Source organism: Chamaea fasciata, unplaced genomic scaffold (assembly GCF_029207755.1).
Source record: "Chamaea fasciata isolate MVZ Bird 193981 ecotype frontalis unplaced genomic scaffold, bChaFas1.0.hap1 SCAF_2, whole genome shotgun sequence".
Taxonomy (NCBI): domain Eukaryota; kingdom Metazoa; phylum Chordata; class Aves; order Passeriformes; family Sylviidae; genus Chamaea; species Chamaea fasciata.
In genome coordinates this window covers 52,500,331-52,521,303 of record NW_027094087.1, presented here as the reverse complement: position 1 = coordinate 52,521,303, position 20,973 = coordinate 52,500,331, and the positions used below count along the sequence as shown (strand labels likewise).

Genomic DNA, 20,973 nt, shown 5'->3' with positions numbered 1-20,973 from the left:
TTAAAGGCTACTGACCCCTGCTTTACTGCACTGTATCCCCTCAATAAAACTGCAGGGCTTGTCATGGCTGCAGATATGCATGCAAAACGTCACTTATGCTGTTCACCAACAGTGCAAAGTACACAAGATACCCTACTGCAGCTGCAATTCAGCATCAGCTCTTTCACTCATTCTTTGATTAAGAGCAGAATATCCAGTGATACAAAACCCCTCTTCATTCTTTAACAGATACCAGAACACAGAAGCTCTGGAAAGGAAAGGCAAAACAAATCATTCCAATAAAAACTGTACTCAAACCTACACCAAAATTAAAATAGAGATTTTATTGATGGAATAACAAAAGTGCTTTTCTTAAATATTTTTCAAAATACATTTATACAACTTACAATAATATATCCAAAATAACTGTATATACAAAACATTACCTTTTTTAATGTATGTGCTTTTCTTTTTGAAAATTACAAAGCAACTTTTTGGCAAAGTTCAACCTTAAGAGGTGATAGTTTTGAAGGTTAGATTAAGAAAAATAGAACCTGAGGGAAAGTGACACTTATGTCCATGACAAGCAAGAAGTTCTCAATTTAGTTAAATAAAAATGTTTTTGTATTATTTTTCACATTACAAAAATAACAGAAGTGAAGAAAGAAAAGGATGATGGATACTTCTCATCATTTTATTGAGCAGCTTCTCATTCTTTCAGGTACAGGAACTTGAGATAAGAGTGCATGTCGAAAATGAATGCAAGTAAGAACAGCAGTGCCCTGCTGTGGCTCTCTAATGTGCAGTTTCTTAGGTGCTGTTGATATGGTTGACCTGATTGGATCTGCGATGGATTTCTTCCAGAAAACTCTCAAGCTGTTCTATCAGCATTCTTTTTTTAAACCTAGATTTAAAAGAAAGCATTACAATGGATAATGGAGTAATACATAAGACATCATTGTCAAAACTTTTACTGAATGCTGGAAACATCAGTTATTACTTCAAGAGCAGTGTATGCTGAGGCTACACATACCTCATACATTTACATACGCTGTCTCCTAACATTCTGGTAAACCACCAACTTGCTTTTCCATTTGCTGAATACAAAACTACATTTACAAGAGTTTATTATAACACATTATTATAGCCAAACACCACTCAGCTCTCAGAAAGCCAGGAAAAACAGAGTTAAGTGTTTGCTGCTTCCAGAAGTAAAGTTCTGAAGTATGAAAATAAAATATACATCAAAATAACTATAATCCTAAAGTTGGCAAACAGCTTTTAGGGATTATTTGCATGCCTTCATGATGCATTCACTAAAGTTAACAAAGTTGGTAGTGGTGGAGGAACAGCCATCACACAGTGCAAGGCACATTTCCTGACAAACAACACAAATTAAAAACTTTGAGAAAGAAATTAAAGGAAAATACAGGCATCCAAACTCTATACTTCTGGAGTCTCTGCAGCTCTATTCCATATCAGTTGTATAAATTTCATCAACAGGTCATTCTGTCACCTCTGTTTACACCCCTACCTCAGGAAGTACAACTCCTTGTTGTTTGCAGCTAACTCCTCACCCTTGCAACATTTCTGCACCTCAGGAAAGCCACTTCTGACCAATGCTTTGGTAGCCGTATGTGTGTTTGAAGACAGGCAGCAATGAAAATATTTTGAACTATATCCCAAGTTCAGTCCTATGACTTCACTAAACCCCAGCAGACACCTCTAGTTCCAGTCAGGCAACCTGGTCAATGTCCTTGGCTTACAGAGACATGGTTCCTGCCCTTATTTCCAGATCACAAGCCTCCTCACAATCCCTGATGCATCCAAGAGTAACACTCAACCACTGCCAAATTTTTAGAAGTGTCAACTAAAAACAGCTAGAATAAAGAGACTCTGCAAGAGAAATGAGAGTAATAGGTGATCTTAAAAGCCTAATTTTACAGGCGCAAAAATTCCAACCCCACTAAGGGCAACCACAAACTCCAAGAGCAACAGAATTGTTTTGGTGTGCTGTGACAGTGAGGAAGAATGTGTAACTTACAACATAGAGAACAACTCTGACAGGCAAGGTAACAATCAAGCAAAACCACTATAAAGAAATTGTTGCTATAGGAAGAACACAATCCACATGAATTCACATGCCCCAGTGAGCTGGCAATAGAAGGCCTGAGGATCTGTATGGATGTTCAACATTCAGCATACCTTAAACTTTGTCCTAAAATTACTTTGGTTTTTTTTTATCATGAAATTTGCTTAATGCCACGGGAAAAGAACGACTACTACAAAACAGATTAGAGAGTAAGAAGCAACTATTTTTTGAGGTTTCTGAAGCAAGCCTCAAAGTTCTGGTTATATTTACAATCCATGCAAGACTCTGGAATTACTAGTTTCCTGCAACTCAAACACTATTGGTTCTAATACATTTCTCCTTTTTTTCCTCTCAGTAAGCATGTAGAAGGCTAAGCATGGACAATCCAAAAATACTGTAAGGAACAGTTTCTACCTGGATGAAAAACACAGGGTTTAAATCCTTATCAAGTCACTCTTCTCCAGAGAAAAGCCACTTCCATTTCCAAAGTCACAGACAGGACTACACTATCTCTGAATGAAGTATGCTGAAGAGTAGAGACATATCTTTATGAGTATACCTGAATTTAAAAGCTATTTTTAGGACAAGATTTTGAGCTGACGCTCTTTCTGAAAGCCTAATTCACCGTAGTTAGCATCTCCATTACATTTTCAAATTAGCACTACACTCACACCTAAACTTTTTAATTGGAATGATTTTAAAGTTTTCTCTTTCTATACCATTGTCCATCTACACTTACAGGGATTTGGCAGCTACAGTTGCTAACATCTTTAAGCCAAAAAATCTAAGGGAAAAAGGTAAGCCTTTACAAAAAGCACCTCAAGAACCTTATGCATTTCTGCTGTTTTATAGGGAATTATTTACTTGCAGTGCAAAGCATTGTTTTCAAACAACTGTGTGATTGTCCAGCAGTTATACACGACATGGTGCAGTTTTGTAAGAATAGTACAATTCTGCTACCTACCTTGAAGCTTCTTTTATAATATTCTGTAAAAATATCAGTCGAGTTTGTAAGCTTCCTTGTACATGCTTCAGTAAAAAGAAGATTCTTTCATATTCTCAAAGGTCAAGGGAAAAGAAACATCAGTTATTTAAAAGATGCCTACACAGATACACATTGTAGTAGATTTCAGTGAAATGCAATATTAAATTTTTGTCAACTTAAAAGCTGTATCTCCTATCAACTGGAGCAAGAACACCTTATTTAACGAGAACTAACATTAAAAACAACACAGGACATTGCAGCTTAGGATATTACTAACACCTATCAAGTTAATTCTAATATTGATATAAAAAAACATTACTTTCATGACCACTGATAGGTATAGCAATGTTTTAATCACTCCTACAGTAAGTTTTTAGCAGACGTTTTAAAACAAATCTTTTCAGCTTTAAATTTAATTTTGCTTCAATCTCATAGTCCACTACACTTCTAAAATAGTGATCTAACATGAATTCATTGTTTAACTCTCATGCCAATTATCTGAAAGAAATTCAGTATACTTACTCCTTCCTGGTTTTCGGATCTCTTTCATAATTTGTGCTCTTAGATCTATATTAATCTCTCTTGAACTTCTGCAGTGCACTGTTTTTTTCCCTTCGCTAGGTGAAGACATTGTCAAGGTCTCTTCTGCACTTTGATCTTTACTACCCGATTCCTCATGATTCTCCAAAAATCCATCAACATTCAAATTATTCCCTAAATGTTCATGGCCTACATCCTCTGTATGAGCTGTCGGACGATCCAATGAATTGAATGGTGAAGAGGACAATGAAAACTCTGAATCCACAGCATTTGGGAAAACATCTGGTGAAAGGGGGTCTGTAACATGATTCTCAATGACATCATCAACTCCAACTTCATTATTTGTTTCTGATGCTGAAAAAGAAGGATTACACTTGCCAGTTTCAAATTCCTGATCAACTGATACAAGTCAGTCAGATCAGTATTAGACTATTAAAACCATGCTCCAGCTCATACAGTGTACTGTACATGTCAGGCATAAGAAAACTTGTCTGTGGATTATAACACTGAGTCCATCACTATCTCCTGGCAATTAATGATTTTCAAAAAAATCACAGGTATATCTTTTGTATGAAAAGGGAAATTACTGTATGGACTACCAACAAAAGAAAAACAACCTGCAAAGAAAGTTATTTTATAACATAGTGTCTTTCCCCCTTTAAATCAAACTAACCAGGTTTACTTTAGTACTCTACAGTAAGAGAGTTACACAGCCCCTCAGCTTCACACCCAGGGAAGTGATTTCACTGAGCAAAATTCAAACTTCATGCTGTGATACTTCTAAAGTACCTAAATTTCCAAAGGAAGAAAACTCTTGTCATTGTCTACACTGTCTTCTCAAGAGAGAGGAAATACATTGTTTATACTTGGAGTTCATATGGAAGACTTCCATCTAAAGGACTATATGAACTCTGTAATTAACACCAGATGCACACTGAAGTACTTCATTTTCAAGGGGGAGGGATAAAATTACCAAATGTCACAAATCACCCAGCAGTTATTTTTTACACAAAAAAGATTTTTTCAGAAAAATTAAAAAACAAACTTCAAAGATTTTGAAGATTCACTTACTTTTGTGAACAGCAATGGGTTTAACAAGGTCAGGCTGTGCTTGTGCAATTGGTGTTGGTGGCCCTTTTCCTCCAATGTGGTTATTGACAACTGGAGGAGTCTGTGGTCGTCCTCTGAGCAGGGGGGACATACAGCGTCGCCTTTTCGGAATCCCTTGCATATTTGGTTCTCCAGGTCTTTTATGTTTATTTTGAGGTCCTGATACAAATTCATCTGCTTCATCTATCATCATTCCCTGTAATTAATTTAACAGGAAGAATTTTTAAGCTTCACACACATAATGTAAGGCACAATTAATACTCCAATATTACCATAACGTTTAGCATGTAATAAGAGTCACATACAACGTGCCATTACGTTCGGAATTCCAAATGGTCAGCCAGGACAAGATAAACGTGCTTAAGGCCCTGATCCAACAGTCTGCCAGGTTAGGTAAGGGAGTGGGCCATCAAACCTCCTTTTCAGTAATTGCAAAGATACTCATCTTTAATACAGGAGTTTTAAGTGACACTGGCAGTTTGGTCAATTCTAAGAGACTTGGGCAAAAGGGACAATCAAGACTCCCAAAGCTGAGACAGGTATTTCAGTTATAATACAGTTTAGAGACATAATACTGGTTTTCCAATAGACTGCCCTCCATAAGATACTGCTGATGGAATAACATCTGAGACACTTTCTTGTAACCATTTCTTTTAAAATTATTTGAAAGGGTTTCTCCAATAGACTACTCAAAGAACAATGTAGGCAGTAGTGCACGCACAACAGCACATTTTTAAAAAAGCTTTACAGAAAAGTCACCTTTTTGTCCAATTTGAATGGATTGCCAAATGTATGAAGCCTTCGTGGTTGATCAGGATCAAGTTCTCGGAGTGGAGAAGGGATTTGTTTCAGATACTCCTGGTAGTTTCCCATTTGTGCTATAGGTACACTGTGAACTTGATCTATTATAACAGAGGAGTTAATTAACACACAGTACTGCTGGCATTATGAGAATTTAGTCTATATCCATTTCATATCTCTAGTGTTCAGACTTTTATCATATACATTAACAAAACAGCTGTACAAAGCTCACCATTTTTCTTGCCTGACTGGTATTTATAAAACTTTTGACTTCAGGAGACTTGCTCAAACAAATAAGTAAATGTCTTGGGAATTTATCGTTTCGACAGGAAATAAGCAATAGGTGTCATGCACAGATGTTAGTTTTCCAATGTGTCCCAACTTTACAACAGAGCGATGGATGGAAAACAGACTAGAAACAAATTAGAACTAAAACATTACTAAAAAAAAAAATATATATTAAAGCAAGTAGTAATGCCATGCTGCACACAGCTTTGACGTAACTGTCCAATTTTAGCTACCCAAAACTTAATTGCCAAGACTAGCATTTTCCCAGAGCAACAGTGACTTTTGACCACTGTAAATGAACCAATTCTTAAAAAACCATGGCAGCTGATTTTAAACTTGTTCTAGAGTTGCCAAGCTTTTGATCAAAAAAAAAAAAACAAACCACTAGAAGAAACTGCAGAAAAAGAATCCTGAGTTAACGCTCCTCCCTGAAGAACAACTACTCTGACAAAGTGATAAAGTAATGTGAAATGTACAGCTGTTAATCTGACCTAAGTAGTGGCAGGACTAATGTAGCACAAGCTTTCACTTATATTGCCCTTCTCACTCTACGTATTTCAACATCTTCAGCTAAATGACACAGAGCAGTGCCAGAAAACACAGGAAGAAAGGTAAAGGAATAAATTAGCAGACTACTAAACCATTTGCTGTTGGCTCAACAGGCAAAACAATCACAGTGGCAGCACTCAGTAAGCTAGCTTACTTTTCCACTGCTGACAACCCACTTCTACTGAGAGAGATCATAACGTTCAGAACTGCCCTGTGATTTTATCAGATACATCTATGAGTTAGAAAAAACAGTGAACAAAGAATCTCCTGTAAAAGCCCAAGTCTCCTCATTTGGACTTAAAAGACAGAGCAGTGAATCAGTAATCTTCTGTCCTCACGATTTTTTTCTCCAATAAGATAAGGAAAAAGCATCAAAAAAATCCATGCAGTTTAATGGCAGTATCAGACATCCACCAAGTTTTAAAGAACTACATTATTTGTTACATTGTTTCTTAGCAATGATCATATCACAGGCAGACAAAATGTAAAATGTTGTCTAACCTTCATCTTGTCCTTTGAGGAACTTGCGAGTACTCTTCAGTAAATTAGACCTCATTCGTGTTAATTGATCCAAAAGATTTCTTCTGGGTATGTCATAAGCATTTCTAAATGTCTGAGGTTTCAAATCCTATGGTTCCAGTAAATGAAATTCCAATTAATGGCAGGTAAGAAACAATATCTAGCATTTCAATGGAAGTATATTGAAAATAACAACATTACACACAGTGGTGCTTACCTTATTCAGCAAAGCTATTTGGAACCCAGCATACTCCTTCATATTGAGGTCTAGAGGTCTATGAGGAATTTCCCCAGTAATCCCCTGTAGCAGATGTTGAAAATCGTTCCTATGTGCCATAGACAGGTTGTGTGATCTGCTTCTGACCTTAATTCCAGTCTCTTGCGCTACCTTTTTGCCTACAGAGCCAATGACTCTATCGGACTCTATTTTGGCCTTAATTTGAAATAAATAAATAAATAAAATTGACAATATGCTCTTAAAAGGATTAGTCAGACTTATTCATTTTAAATTCCTACCTACAAGATTCAACAACGTGCTAACACACTACGATGACCATAACCAGGCTGAGCGCTTAAGGAGTGCTTCATACATAACCCACTTAATGCCTACTACAGTTTTAAATATAGTGAACAATTTTCTGCCTAGGTCTTCTGCATATTTCTCCTCTGCTGCCCATTACAGTATCTAAGCACCAATATGCATGCAATGCTTTTATTTTCATAAAATGCCATAATTTGACTAGTAATTCTCTGTAGATCTATCTGTACTCATATAATGTTCAGCTGTTCCTGTAGAAAACAGTCAAACTCCCAGAAGACTGATTCTCCCACAACTGTAGTTGCAATCAGTCACCCAATGGTATCAACCTTTTTTAAAGCTCAATACAAATAGTCATAACATTAACAAATGTGGAATACATGAAAATAACCAACTGGTTGACCAGACAGACTTAGCCCCCAATATAATGTTAGATCTGTACCAAAATTAAATGTGTTCATAAATGCCAGCTTTTTTAATAGAATACAGTGAAAAGAGCCAAAAAAGAATTTAGTAATAACTGCCAATTGTGGTTTTGCAATTTCACATAAATTTACAGACTACTCAAAAATTTGAATATGTATTGAGAATGCTGAGTCTTTACTGGCAGGGCCTTTCAGAAGTTACAAAAGCTTTAAGTACAATTTGCAGTGCACATCATTACATCTTAGAGGAGTCCAAGATATCTAGGGTGAGACACCAGTTCACAGAATAGTGAGCAATATGACTATGATTTAACAGGATATGCTCTTTACTTTAAGAGGTTTGCTCCCTCAAATAATCACTTATATTCATGTTTTAAGAAAAAGCTGGTCCATAAAAACTCATTAGCTAAGTTACAAGGAAGTACTTAGCACTACTGTTTCTTGAAGTTTCAAGTTTACTTTTTTTATCTTGAACATAAAGCTTAACATGCACAGTTCAAAAGCGGAGGTAGCAGGGCAGAAATGCTTTAGCTGGTGCAGGAGCCTAGTCAAAGATTAGGGCACTATTCTGAACTCAGCAATTTCAAATGGTCACTTGTCATTTCTACATCTGTATCATTATTTGATATTCCCAGTTATGTCAGTTATCTTATTTACTGAACACTTTCCACTTCATGTCACAAGCCAAAGAACATTTTAATTCTGATGCATCAAGCACAAATCCCTATTTCCTGAAAAAATACTAAAACATCTTTAAAGACAATATGGGTTTTTTTGGATAAAAGTATGTTACTCTCTGCACAAGTGAAAAAGCTCCTTAAACAGAAAAAAAACCTCAACTTGTACTTTGGTATCTGTCTCTATATCTATATAGTTCAGTTTATAAAGTTTGAATTTAAGAGTTATATTTTCCTTCAATTCAAAAAACCAAAATTATTTTTTCTAATTGCTTATGGGAAAGCATTAACTTGATCTTTCTGCTCCTTCTTCCTACAAAGCCACTGAACTTGAGTATTTTAGGATTATCCTGCTATTAGAGTAAGTTTTTACTGCTCTTTTGCTTCAACATTACCTGCTGACTCAACTTTTTGAGATATGAAATGACACTGTAACTAAGTCCATATTCCACATTGTCAGCTATAAGGTTTGGTGCTCCCATCATTCTCACAGCTTTCTTCAAAGGCTGAAATATGGAATATATTGCATGGTCATATTTAACTTTATACATACTTGAACTAAGTGTACCCATTTCAAATAGAACCTGAGGTTCTGAAGGTTCAAAAAGAACAACAACAAAAAAGACTCTCAAGGCATCATTTTTTTTGTTGTTTTAAAACAGTTCCTTTTATACAGAATTAGTTAAAAAAATAATTTAAATACAAGCCCCAGTGTATTATGAAATTAAGAAAATTTCATAGCATTCAGGTCTCAGGCTTTCCAGAGCACTGCAGTGAAAACATTATGTATGAAGTTTAACTACTCTCTCTTAAATTAATACATATTCTACTTAAAATAAAAACCACATCCATAGTGGAAAGACAACTATAAAGCAGAAACTTTAACAGAGTCATCTTACCCCAAGATAATAAGGAGGCATTGTCTTCAAATAGCTCTCAAATGACTGACGCCATTTCAACGTTGGTTTTGCCTTGTGTACTTTAAACAAGTCATCTAATGGTCATAAAAAAGCAAAGCAACAAAATGAAAGGCCTGTCTAGATAGCATTGCATCTTTTTTTTTAAAAAAGAAAATTCTAGTAAAAGAAATTCTTGCAGAAATGCAAATGCAAAAATGTGATTAAATTAGTATCTACAAGTCAACATCCATACAACTAAACCAAACACACACACAAGATTAACCCTGCAGCCAAAAAAGGAACCTGATAAATTATCAAACTGAATTGGTATTGAGACAACAAGATTAGGAAAAATGGCTATTAAAACAATTAAAGTGAGACCAAAACATCTGAAAATGATGATTGAGTAAATCATCTTACACACTGAGTCTGAGCCACAAAGGCCAGACAAATGGAGACAAGTGAAACAAGTTACTGATTCTACCTTTCTTCAGGTGTTATTAATAGTGGCACTAATTGCAGTAATCTATTTAGATTACATCAATGTTTCACTTATCTACCACATAAGAAAATTTGTATGAAGTGGTATTTACCTAGGAGTGGAAGCAGGACTGGGTAATTGTAAGGCATCACAAATAAATTCACACAATTCAGCGCTGTACTAGCTTTCAAGTAACCAAAAGGATGACCAAGTTCACTGTATTTTGCACTATTGCTCACATACACCTGCAATAAAACATTACATCAGATTTACACACCAAGTATTGTGTTCTGAAATTTTACATCCTATTGTGATTATAAAGCAAGATTTATGAAAAACACCATTCCATAAACTTCAATTCAGCATGCATTCTACTTGCCTGCCAGCAGGTCTGAGGAGATTTTCTTTCCAGGATAAACTGGGTCAGTGGTGAAGGTTCTAATTCATATTTATCAAAAGGTAGTTTGTCAATGACCATTGGTTCACAGTCAGTACAGGAAAACTTCACCACAGGATGAGATGTGCGAGGTGGCTAAACAAAGGTATTCCACTGTTAATAAGGCTGCACAACAATTAAAATGCATTTGTGCTATGCCCCACTAACTATTTCAAGCTTCTTTGAAAACACGTTTTTAAGAAACCTACTCAACAAAGGATTCATTTACTGTTAATGAGTCCTAAGCAATTCATGATATCAGCAATGTCTTATTCTGAAGGAATCTTGTTTTCTAAATAAGTGCCAACTCCTTCACATAATAGTCTAGAGCAATATGCAACTAAGACTTCCTTCCATTTACCCAAAAGCTGTACAAATGGGAGTAAGTCCTAGTGGGGACAAAAAACATCATCAGTACTACTCTAGGACATATCCATTTTCATTCCCTACAGAAGCAGGTGCTGTACTTTTGCCTTTGCTAACTTTGCCAGGAGCTTCTCCTTCTTGGCAAATTTAATAGTTACAAAATTCAAACAATTATTCAAATTGTTTGAATGCGATTATTCAATTCAAATATAATTATTCAAAGATCAAGAGCAGCATGAATTCAAAAAAAAACCAGACTTTAAAAACTCGCATTTTAACTAGGCCTGAGAAAAAATTACTTCAATTCAAGGAATTTCAGTGTTTGGATTTTTAAAATCTTTTTATTAATTAAAGAGAAAGTCATTGCGTCTCAAGCTTCAACTGTAAGTTAACAACTTGAAATTTCTTTTGCCAAAAGGGAAAGCTGATTTGCAGTGTGATGAAAATAGGAGCTGTACACCTTCCACAGAAGGGAGGAATGCAAGCTCTTATACTTACTCTGAGCCTACCCTCAAGGCCACTAGAATCTGAGGAAGAGCTCAATTAGGAAGCCTACAAGTTACAAGAAGGTAACTTACATATACACAAGATGAAGTAGAGAAACAAGGTTTCTTGGACCATCTTCCCACTTCACCTTGAAAGCAATTCTTTTATGTCAAGGCTCTTCATTTTAGGATAAACCACCAAAACAAGTTATCCATCATGAGAGCTGGTCTTGCCTTGAGTGCCTGCACCCTGAGGAAGGTGGGCTCTCCAGCTGGATACCAAACAGGAAGCCCAACCAAACAGAGGAAAAACAACTCTCTTCAAAAAATATGACTAATTAATAGTTGTGGTGACTTTTTTGACCAAGCCACCAAAGTTATCCTAGGAATAAAAAGGCTGCAAAAGTAACTGACTACTCAGACGCAAGAAATCCAATAATCCTTTGCTGGACAGTGGAACTATTTTCACCTCTGAGCTGCTGAAGCAGCCATTTACATGTTGATCCGCCAACACAATTATTAGCAGGCTTACGCACATTTAAGAAAGCCTTGATGGTGTCATTAGCCACACTAGACAAGTTCCTGTGAAAGAACTGTTTGAGACAACTCCACTGTGGATCAGGTAACAGGCAGGAAAAGTCAACTATTTAACTATGAACTCATGAGCAGACAAGATATGCTACATAAATATACACTGATTACAACATATGCTGTGTTTGAACAGTACTGAAACACTATCAGCAACTTAGCTCCCCAACACTGCATGACGAAGGTATAATGCAGAGTTTCAAGTGATGCTGACAAGAATTTAGCTGTATATGACAGTGCTTTGTAGTTATAAGAGCTATATACACTGCAACAGAAAAAAAAAAAACCCCTCATCTTTGCCGTTTGAGTAAGTTAGCTTCAGGCTTTGATAAGATTTAATTCAACAACTCTTCACTCGGTAAGATCTATTTTATCAATCTTGATTAAGATCCAGAGTATCAAACTGTACAGACTTGACACGGCACATGGAGGCAGATACGCAACTGACAGTGATTACAAGGAATACACAGGATCAGCTCTCCTACAGAACAGCCTTTAAATACCCACTACATAATGACATCCTGCTATTTTTAAACTACAGAAAATTCACTTTTATTCATATAGGCCAGCTTGCTTGTAGTTCAGATGGACATCCACATCCTTTAATGAATGTGGCTACAGATGCCAAAAATATCAAACCTGTAAATATGGCTAAAATTTCATACTCAGTCACTCCTCAACAACCTGTATTTCAAAGGACTTAATCTGTTTTCTAACAGATATAAAATTTATGGGAAGTTCACTGAGTGTTAAGTCAGCACATCTGTTTCATACCAAAAAACCCACAAAAATTCAATTAAAATCATCATGAAATGTAGGTAACCATTAGACACTGCAAGAATTCTACTTTAATGATTTCAAATATAAACAAACACAAAAATGCATTACACTATACCAATGATTAGTTCTGAGACCAAAAGGCAGTGGCATACATTCTTTTTGTGAAAAAGAACAAATAAATTAATTCTTAATAAATTAATTTAAAAGCTGAGGTTTTCCCAGTTTAGATAAATTGAAGGTGTGACTACACTGCACAACAGCAGTTTAAATTATATTCACTTGCTAGAATGAAAGTAGAACTACCACAGGGATTCAAACTGTCAAGATCATACTATCTTTTATTAATAGCCTCTGAGAGGCAAGAGAACTCCCTAGGCTTTTACGAAGTGCCACCATTTGATATTTTACAGGGTTCAAACACTTATATGCATGTAGTGGGTCAAAAATCTGTTACAGGCAGCTTTCTAATGCTTCAAAGTTACCAAAAAAACCCCCCATGTTATTTGCTCATCAGTAATTGATAGGCTTGCAAGTGTCACCCCCTGGATCACACTGCTTCCACATTTGCTACAATGCAATATGTATGTCAAGACTTGAGGAAAAAAAAATCTGTGAATAGGAAATCGGGGAATAATCCTGCACGCACAAACCCTTTGATTTATCTTCAGTACATACCAGTGTTGGAGAATTTTGATCTGGCCAAAAGGATTCAGGAACAGGCCAGTGACCTATAGGAACCCCTGTTTTAGGGTTTGGTCTGACATAGATAAGTTTGTGACAGCTGTGCCAAGGTTGGGGTCCAAAGGGTCTGGATATCTCCACCTGCCCATCTACAGAAGAAAAAGGTTTTGAGTCAAAATAGTGTTAAAACTCAAGAACAGTATTAAATAACTTCTGTGATGAGTTAAAGACCTATAATCCCAGGGAAGCCCTTCCTGGGGTTAATATTATTTCTAAAAATAGCAGATAGTTGTCAGTAAGCATGTCTGCAAAAACACAAACTAAGAAACCAAATAAGCATTGAATGTTTACAGGATGAGAGCCCAGAAAGGCAGTTATCTGGAGTCTTTCATAATAATGTTTCTTTCTCCTCCACTGTCATTAACAGATAACCTTCAAATCCAAGCATTAAAGTAGTGATTGATATACAGGACTAATACTGCTGGACTTTTTATTGCAGCAAAGTAAAATTAAAAAAATCTCAAACTTCTCAGTGACATCCAAAGACAGACCCAGCTAAGCCATTTAGAAGGAGAAATTAATGCCACACAGGTGTATTTGCTATTTTAACTCCTAACACAGCCACTTTACTACATACATTAAAAAAAAAAAGATAAGCCCAGGTCTTTCCATACCATGTTATTTACATTTCTAGCTGGTTGAAAACTGCTTAAAACCCATAAATCCCTTTAACTATGCCTGACATGAACAAATGCATTTAAGACTACCTGAATGGTTTGGCCAAATGCAGAGATGTCTGGCAACTACAGCCAGTATTTTGAGACACTGTATAGAGCTTCAGAATTAACAGGTAGGTCACTTTTGTAGTTAAGTCTTTCAGTTGCAATAGTTTCCCTTTTGACTTGACAACTACTATATTAAGTTCACGAAGTTACACTGATGAGAGTCATCCCTGTTACTTGACATCACAGTTTAAAAGTTTCAAGTACCATCAATTGGTGAGGGATCTGGTCCAGCTTTTTCAAAATTTATTACCACTCCACTTTGCACTTTTTGCACCAATGACTCAAGACATTGATTCAGCATTCTTGGAGAGCACACACAATATGATCGACCTAGAATGAAAGAGTCAGGGTTAAAGCTCTTCAGTGTTTCTGCCCTTATTTTAACTTGGATCACTGAAAACTGTTCAACCACCACACACATTGATTTATGCGTGGATCCAGGATTTAAAACTTCTCCAGAACACTCTCGCTTTGTTAAAGCAGCAAGGCAGCCTAGCGAAGCACTGACAAGTGCCGCATTAGAAATGTTTGTATTTTAGACCCTTAATAACTAACTCAAAATCTTGGTTGCATTCACGGAAAATGGGCTCCCCCTTGTGACAGACATCAACACTTTAAACTGTCCACAAATTTCAGTCAAAGCATTTGCCAGTACAGCCTACCTATAGTCAGAAAGCAGTGGAATCAAATCCTTTCAGAACACTGTTCAAAGCCCTTTGTCCTCTCTATCACACCCCCTCTGATGTATCAGAAGAATCATCACATTTTTAAAATGTAATAAACGCAGTGGCTGGGTTTGATCTGGAATATAATTTCTAAGATATTAACACTATTATTTAAAACTGAGAGAAGTATCAATTTGGCAGAATTGTTATGCATTCTGAAAGGCATTCTGCATGCTCTGGAGGGAAAAACATGAAACAACTCATTTCCTTCACTTTGGCTTTTTTAGACCAGAGTATCACAGGAACTTAACTGTACTGCAGAACATACTCAATTATTACAATCTCTTATTGCAACACCAAGGTGTAGTAGAAAAAAAGTTAGTTCTCTTACAAAACATTTCTGGAGGAAGTAGATTCACTCTTCTAAGACAGGCTACATTTAATTGTCTGTATAGCTTTAAAGTAGTAAGAGTCTTTAGTTTCATATCAGTCTTGAGAGTTTTTACAAGTACTGTAAGAACTTAGAAGTCCTTCTTCCATACAGAAATCACACAATTAATTGAACTAAACTGAAAAATTTTATAGTTCAGAAAGTAATGACTTGTCAAAGGAAACAAGGGCGCTCACCTCCTGTGACTTCACACATAGGTGTAATAGCAGAGTCATCCACAGGTACCCCTGTCATCTGCTCTGATTCTGGTGCTGTAATACCAGGCAAACGAAGAACCAAAGCAAACAACCTCTGATCCCATCGAAAGGGTTCCTTAGTTAACTCACTTCCAGGTAAAGGGGAATTGAGAGGTAAATGGAGCTGGAAAGGAATGCAAACCTGTGAATACATAGCTTTTAAAAGAAACAAAAATTCAGGTTACATAGCAATGGCATTTCACTCTATACAAGCAGACTTCTCTCTCCACACCTATCTAATACCTCATTAACAAAAATGAGACAAGCCTCTAAAGGATAGCACAAGGCATCCAGAAGGTCCTAGATACTCTTCTTGCATCAGGATACTTCACAGAGATTAGTGGGAAAAAGAAAGTTTATCCAAACATTCAACTACAAAAGCCCTTAACAGACAGAATTGCAACAAGTAATTTCAAGTTTCAGAAAATTTGATACATCCCTGGCTGATGATACCACTGTCAGCAGAAGCAAAATTCTCATTTCACCTGGAGTACTGCAGCAACAAAAGGGGAAAAAATCTCCAAAGCAATGACTCAAGTACTGTGAATAATTCCATTAGCACACCAAATACAAGGGGGTTAAGCCCACATGCTGAATCAAACTCAACATGTCCTCATTTTCTTTTACGTAGCACTCAAAAAAATCCCAATTCTCAACCCTCAGCTCAATACTAGCAAGAAAGTACTAATCTGTTCCAAAATTTGATGCAAATCCACACAAGCACTCATATATTGCCTTCATTTCTAGTTCATAGTGGTTAGAGAATTTACAGAAAGCTATTAAAAAAGGTTTTTTGTTTGCTTGTTTTTAAGAGATAGCTTGAAAGCAATAAACCTGATTTGCAAAACCAGATACTGCAGTTATTTCTATTTACATAATTGCAGCATCTCATACTGGGAAAAGTACATAGCTTGATGTTTGAAAAGCAATCAATTTATTGATACAATCTCGAAGCTACAAACAAACATGACAAAACTACTCAAAATGTGGCCACGAATCAGAATATTTTTGACTTTTCAGCACACCTGATGATTTCTCCAGAATTTCTCTTTTTGGTTATGCAAGCACAGAGTACATGTAAGAACAAAACAATTTTCTTCAAATGTTTCAAGTTTTACACAAAACTGGTCAAAGGGAGCTCAGCTGGTTTATAAGGGCTTGACATGAATGTCTTTCCCCTCTAACACAAAGAGCCACAAAGACTGCCTGACAATGGAAACTCAGTTAAAAGAAGTTAAAAGAATAGCCACATTCTTAGTTAACAGCCTGGAATCCTGACAGTAAGAAGAATGAATTGCAAGCACCCCATCATCCTCACTTGGGGCTATCAAGGAATGCCATTCAAGCATTCCTATTTAGATCTGACTGAGGATACACTGTCTCCAAAGAGTATGTTTGATCTGCAAAACACACCTATGTAACAGCATTGTTTTCCTTCAGGCAGCATACATACATATTTTTTACTATGTATATTTAAATACATAAAGTATCCCACTAGACCCTGCACCAACAGTATCCTCAGTTCAGTTTATCTCAAGCTACACAGTATTTCATTGGCTCAGCTAGTTATACGGAGAGAACCCCAAAACCAAAAGAGTAGTCAGAAGCTGGCCATTGCATCATGCACATGTTACTATCAGAAAAGTTTTCAGACTGTAAGACAAAATGCAAAGCAATCATCAAATCACACCTTCCTTCCCTACAATTTAATTCCAGTTAATTTAACATCCTTTAACATTTATACTGGCAAAGTTATAGATTCAAAACACCTCATTCACAGACATTAGTAACTTGGTCTCGTCACCTCCAGTTACCTTGTTTTTAACTGGTATTGTATTACCATGGCAACTGCACACATAGCAGAAACTAAGATGAGCCTAGGATTCTACATCTTGCATTTCATTTCTTTCCCCACGCATATTTTAACATGAAGGCATGCACACATTTTCCTCTTTCTCAACAACCAGTATGAAAGATAAAGGTAGACTTAACTAATTAAGGGAAGGCTATTTACCAGCTGTGGTCTCCAAGATGTGACTGCACATAGACGCCAAGTGTCCTCCCAGCTTGGCACTAGAAACCAGCTGTTTTTCTCATCACTCGTTTGTAGGAGCACACAGAAGCCCTTCCATTCCCAAATGCCACAACGATAATGCTACTACACAATCAGTGTGTGCCTTATGCCACTCTTCTTACCTTTAAAACAACTAAAACATTCTAGAACTATGAGGAGGTGGAAGAGTGTTTTAGAAGATCTCTTCAGCACAAGGTTATTGGTGAGCAGGTTTGTTTATTCTCAGTCCTTGTTTCTACCTACATTTATGCATTCATGAGAAGCAGCACGGTCTAAAATCCTGGTAAAGAAAAAAAAAGAGGATCCTAGAGACCCTAGGATGAAAAAAGCTGTAAAAGCATTAGCACACTCTGCACTGGCAGGGCATTTTGAGAAAGACAGTAACAATCCTCTGGCAATGGCTGCACATACAGGCTTCACCCATTAGAAGAGGTACCAAGACCACTGCTGAAGTTTCAGTACCCACGTAATAACAGGCAGCTCCATCTTGGCAATTCTCACTGAAGGGTGTTAGAAGACTCGGCACTAAACAAGAATATGCCTACAATCAACTTCTCTTTCTGTACCAAAAAAACCAAACCAAAACAAAATCCATCGGCAAGTAACCTTCCTTGCATGTTCTTCTGGTACCCAAAAAAAGGACAACACATCTCACATTCCAAGAAAATATCACCTTTCATCATTAAAGGACTAAGGACAGGTAACCATTCAAGTCCAGCTGAGAACATCAGCTCTTGACAGACTGAGAAACTCTACTTACAGTTAACAACAATATTAGGTTTTTGCATCTTTTTCGATCCAATCTTATGCAGTTATAACACACAGAACGACACAAATTGTTCTTCTATGGGAGATAACTCAAGGAGATCCCAAAGACATCAAGGTCAAACTGACACACCGTGTCACAAGATATTTGGCCATTCCAAAGCCAAGATTAGCCACCACCAAGTACTCACTGAGCTGATAGTCACACATCAAGAATTCACACATCAAGAGCTCTGGAGCTCAGTGTCAAGTGCTGTGAACCCAAAAACTGCCGCTAACAGGAATAATAAGGATGAGAAAGAATGGGAACATACATTTAATGATATTTGTCAAAAAATTCTTGCAGAATTTGTTTAGAAATCAAAAGTTTTAACTAGAGGAACTACAATAAATGTAATAGAGCACTTAGAGTTCCTGATTATTCTTGACAGTAAGCAGAACCAGAAAAACCTTGCTGTGACACTTGTCACAGTTGTTACAAGTGCAATGCAAGGTGATCAGCTCTAGGGGGTTCAATGTGACAATGTCTAACAGCTGTGGGATGAAGTCTCACATTATCACAGATTTCTCCTGTAAGAGTCTCTCATAACTGGAAGATCAGAAGAATGGCAACATACAGAAACCAAGCAGTATTGCTCAGACTTTCTTCGCTTGTATAATCATTTATCAGACTGTATCAATATGCTAATAACTTCATTTCAGTCTTGCAGACAAGTTTAATGCTACTTAGAGGGTATGTAGAGGGAGGACAAGGGAACATAGCAGTTACAAAACTGGAAAAGTATGTTATTTCATAATATGAAGAGGAATAAGAAATCCCTTCAAGCATTTAAACATTTGCTTAATGAAAGACGAAGAAAGGGCTAAGACTGAATTTGGGGGATCAGGCCAGAAGCGAAAGTCACTCCACAAGGAACCCATAACATGAGACCAACTAATTAATGATGGTTTGCCAATAATATGAGCCCATCCCTTCCTCAAGTTCTGACTGAACTAGTGAGTCCAGGGAAGAGTCTGGTCAACAAGCCACACGGAACACAGAATTGATGCTGGCACTTTTCAGTACATTGGCACTGATGCATTAAAAAGCAATGCCAGAAGGGACAGAACTGAAAGTGTTACTGACTTTTGCAGGAGAAAACAGTATGGATGATATAATTTCTGTTTTCAGTCTGAGTTACCACACCCATGAGAGACAAAGCAGCACTCACTGAAGGGTAAGGCTCTATCTGCAACACCCATTTTAAAATCCACAAAGAAACAGGACATCTGAAGAATTCAGTAAGAGCTCTGAAACAGGGTTTAAGCTTGACTGCTTCACACCAAGGCAAATGACAGTGTTCCCATAGTGATAAACTGATTTCATTGGTAAGAATGCAAATGTTCATCTGAATGACAAAGCTTTGAGAAAACTTGCCTCCAGGTTCCATGCTGGCTTCCCAGACTTTCCAAAAAAAACCTCAACAAAACACCAAAGTCCAACATTGTTGGTTCTCTTTTACAGGTGTCTTAAAAGAACTAAAAATACACAGCATCAGTCGATGCTAAAAAGTAAAAACATTGTTGCCATAGCCAGTAGGATATAATCACTTCCAACACCAACTCTGAAAAGCTTCCCCAGAGTCAAACCCAAAGAACAGACAGATATTTGAGAGTGACTGAAAAAGCTTTGTTAGTGAACCAAAGAGGAGAATGAACTTCCGTATCTCCAGGGTCGTGTTCCTGTACTAATTCTAGTTCATTTCTGCATGTCAAACCTGAGAGGCAACTGTAAGCGACACTCAAGGTAGACTAAGAAAAATTCTGATGAATAGGACACACACTGACAACAGCAAAAGATCATCCCTGAAAGACACTAGCACTCTTCCATGCTTTGTTTCTCTTCTCTTTGATAGTGGTAAGAATATTCCTACCAGTACAACTATAGCAAAAAAGAGGAAAAAAAATCATATCCTTTGCTGGGAATGAAACACATACCCAGCACCCACATACAGAAAAACATTCAAGCTTGCATTTTGTCTTGCAGGAAGAACAGTGCTGACTTTGCCTTCTGGAGGAACTGAACACCTTTATATTGGCTTATTTGTAACAAAAACCCCTGCATTAATTCACTATTATTTGAGCAAATTCTGCACTTCTAGAATGTAACTTAATAATCACAAAACTGTAACACTGGGCCTGATTTGACACGATCACAACACAAACTCTGGTTGTGGCACACACTTATCAGTCAGCACTGCTCATGAGCCAAGTCTAAATTTAGTAGATTAAAGCAGTCATCAGAAAACCCTTTTTCCCAACCTAAATTATGACAGTTTAAAGATGCGAATGTATGACGAAATGGTTGCGCGACTAAGGAAAATGTCTTCTTGTGAAGACTAAGATGAAGCAGCTGTACTCACATTAAAAGGAAAAGGAACAATAAAAAAACCCCTGGCTGGCTATAAAAGTCCTGATACTTGTCCTAAGAGAAAGAGCTTTACTACTAATGTAGCTTTCTTACTTAAATCATTTTGAGTAACAAAGATGAAAGGAAATGTAACATAGAATCATACCACTGGGTACGCTAGAAGGAACACATCACAGTTATATATTCCAGAGCTTTCAACTGCTCAGGGCCTTGTCCAACGCAGCTTTTACCATCTCCACAAGCACTGGGCAACATGTCCAGTGTTCGATCACCCACACAGTTAAAGATTTTCTTGATATAAAATGAATTTCCCATGGGACAACTTGCAGCTGTTGCCTCCCATCTCAGCCCTGAGTACCTCCAGGAAA

General features: G+C 36.9%; 1 protein-coding gene across 3 annotated transcripts in view; it reads right to left on the bottom strand.

The window, feature by feature from the left end:
* Positions 1 to 308: 308 nt before the first annotated feature.
* Positions 309 to 20,973, bottom strand: part of INTS6 (integrator complex subunit 6) — a 39,230-nt gene continuing 18,565 nt past the window's right edge. For 2 of the 3 annotated variants that reach the window (XM_066176117.1, XM_066176116.1), the window contains 14 exons: positions 15,297 to 15,480; positions 14,209 to 14,334; positions 13,214 to 13,368; positions 10,263 to 10,415; positions 9,996 to 10,128; positions 9,403 to 9,497; positions 8,899 to 9,009; positions 7,081 to 7,296; positions 6,846 to 6,972; positions 5,466 to 5,608; positions 4,668 to 4,902; positions 3,579 to 3,950; positions 3,036 to 3,129; positions 309 to 883 (listed from right to left, as the gene is read on the bottom strand). In XM_066176117.1, the coding sequence (XP_066032214.1) occupies positions 790 to 883; positions 3,036 to 3,129; positions 3,579 to 3,950; positions 4,668 to 4,902; positions 5,466 to 5,608; positions 6,846 to 6,972; positions 7,081 to 7,296; positions 8,899 to 9,009; positions 9,403 to 9,497; positions 9,996 to 10,128; positions 10,263 to 10,415; positions 13,214 to 13,368; positions 14,209 to 14,334; positions 15,297 to 15,480 (2,238 nt within the window). In that variant the 3' untranslated portion in view covers positions 309 to 789. The remainder of the gene's footprint in view (positions 884 to 3,035; positions 3,130 to 3,578; positions 3,951 to 4,667; positions 4,903 to 5,465; positions 5,609 to 6,845; positions 6,973 to 7,080; positions 7,297 to 8,898; positions 9,010 to 9,402; positions 9,498 to 9,995; positions 10,129 to 10,262; positions 10,416 to 13,213; positions 13,369 to 14,208; positions 14,335 to 15,296; positions 15,481 to 20,973) is intronic. The other variant, XM_066176118.1, reaches the window with a different exon arrangement.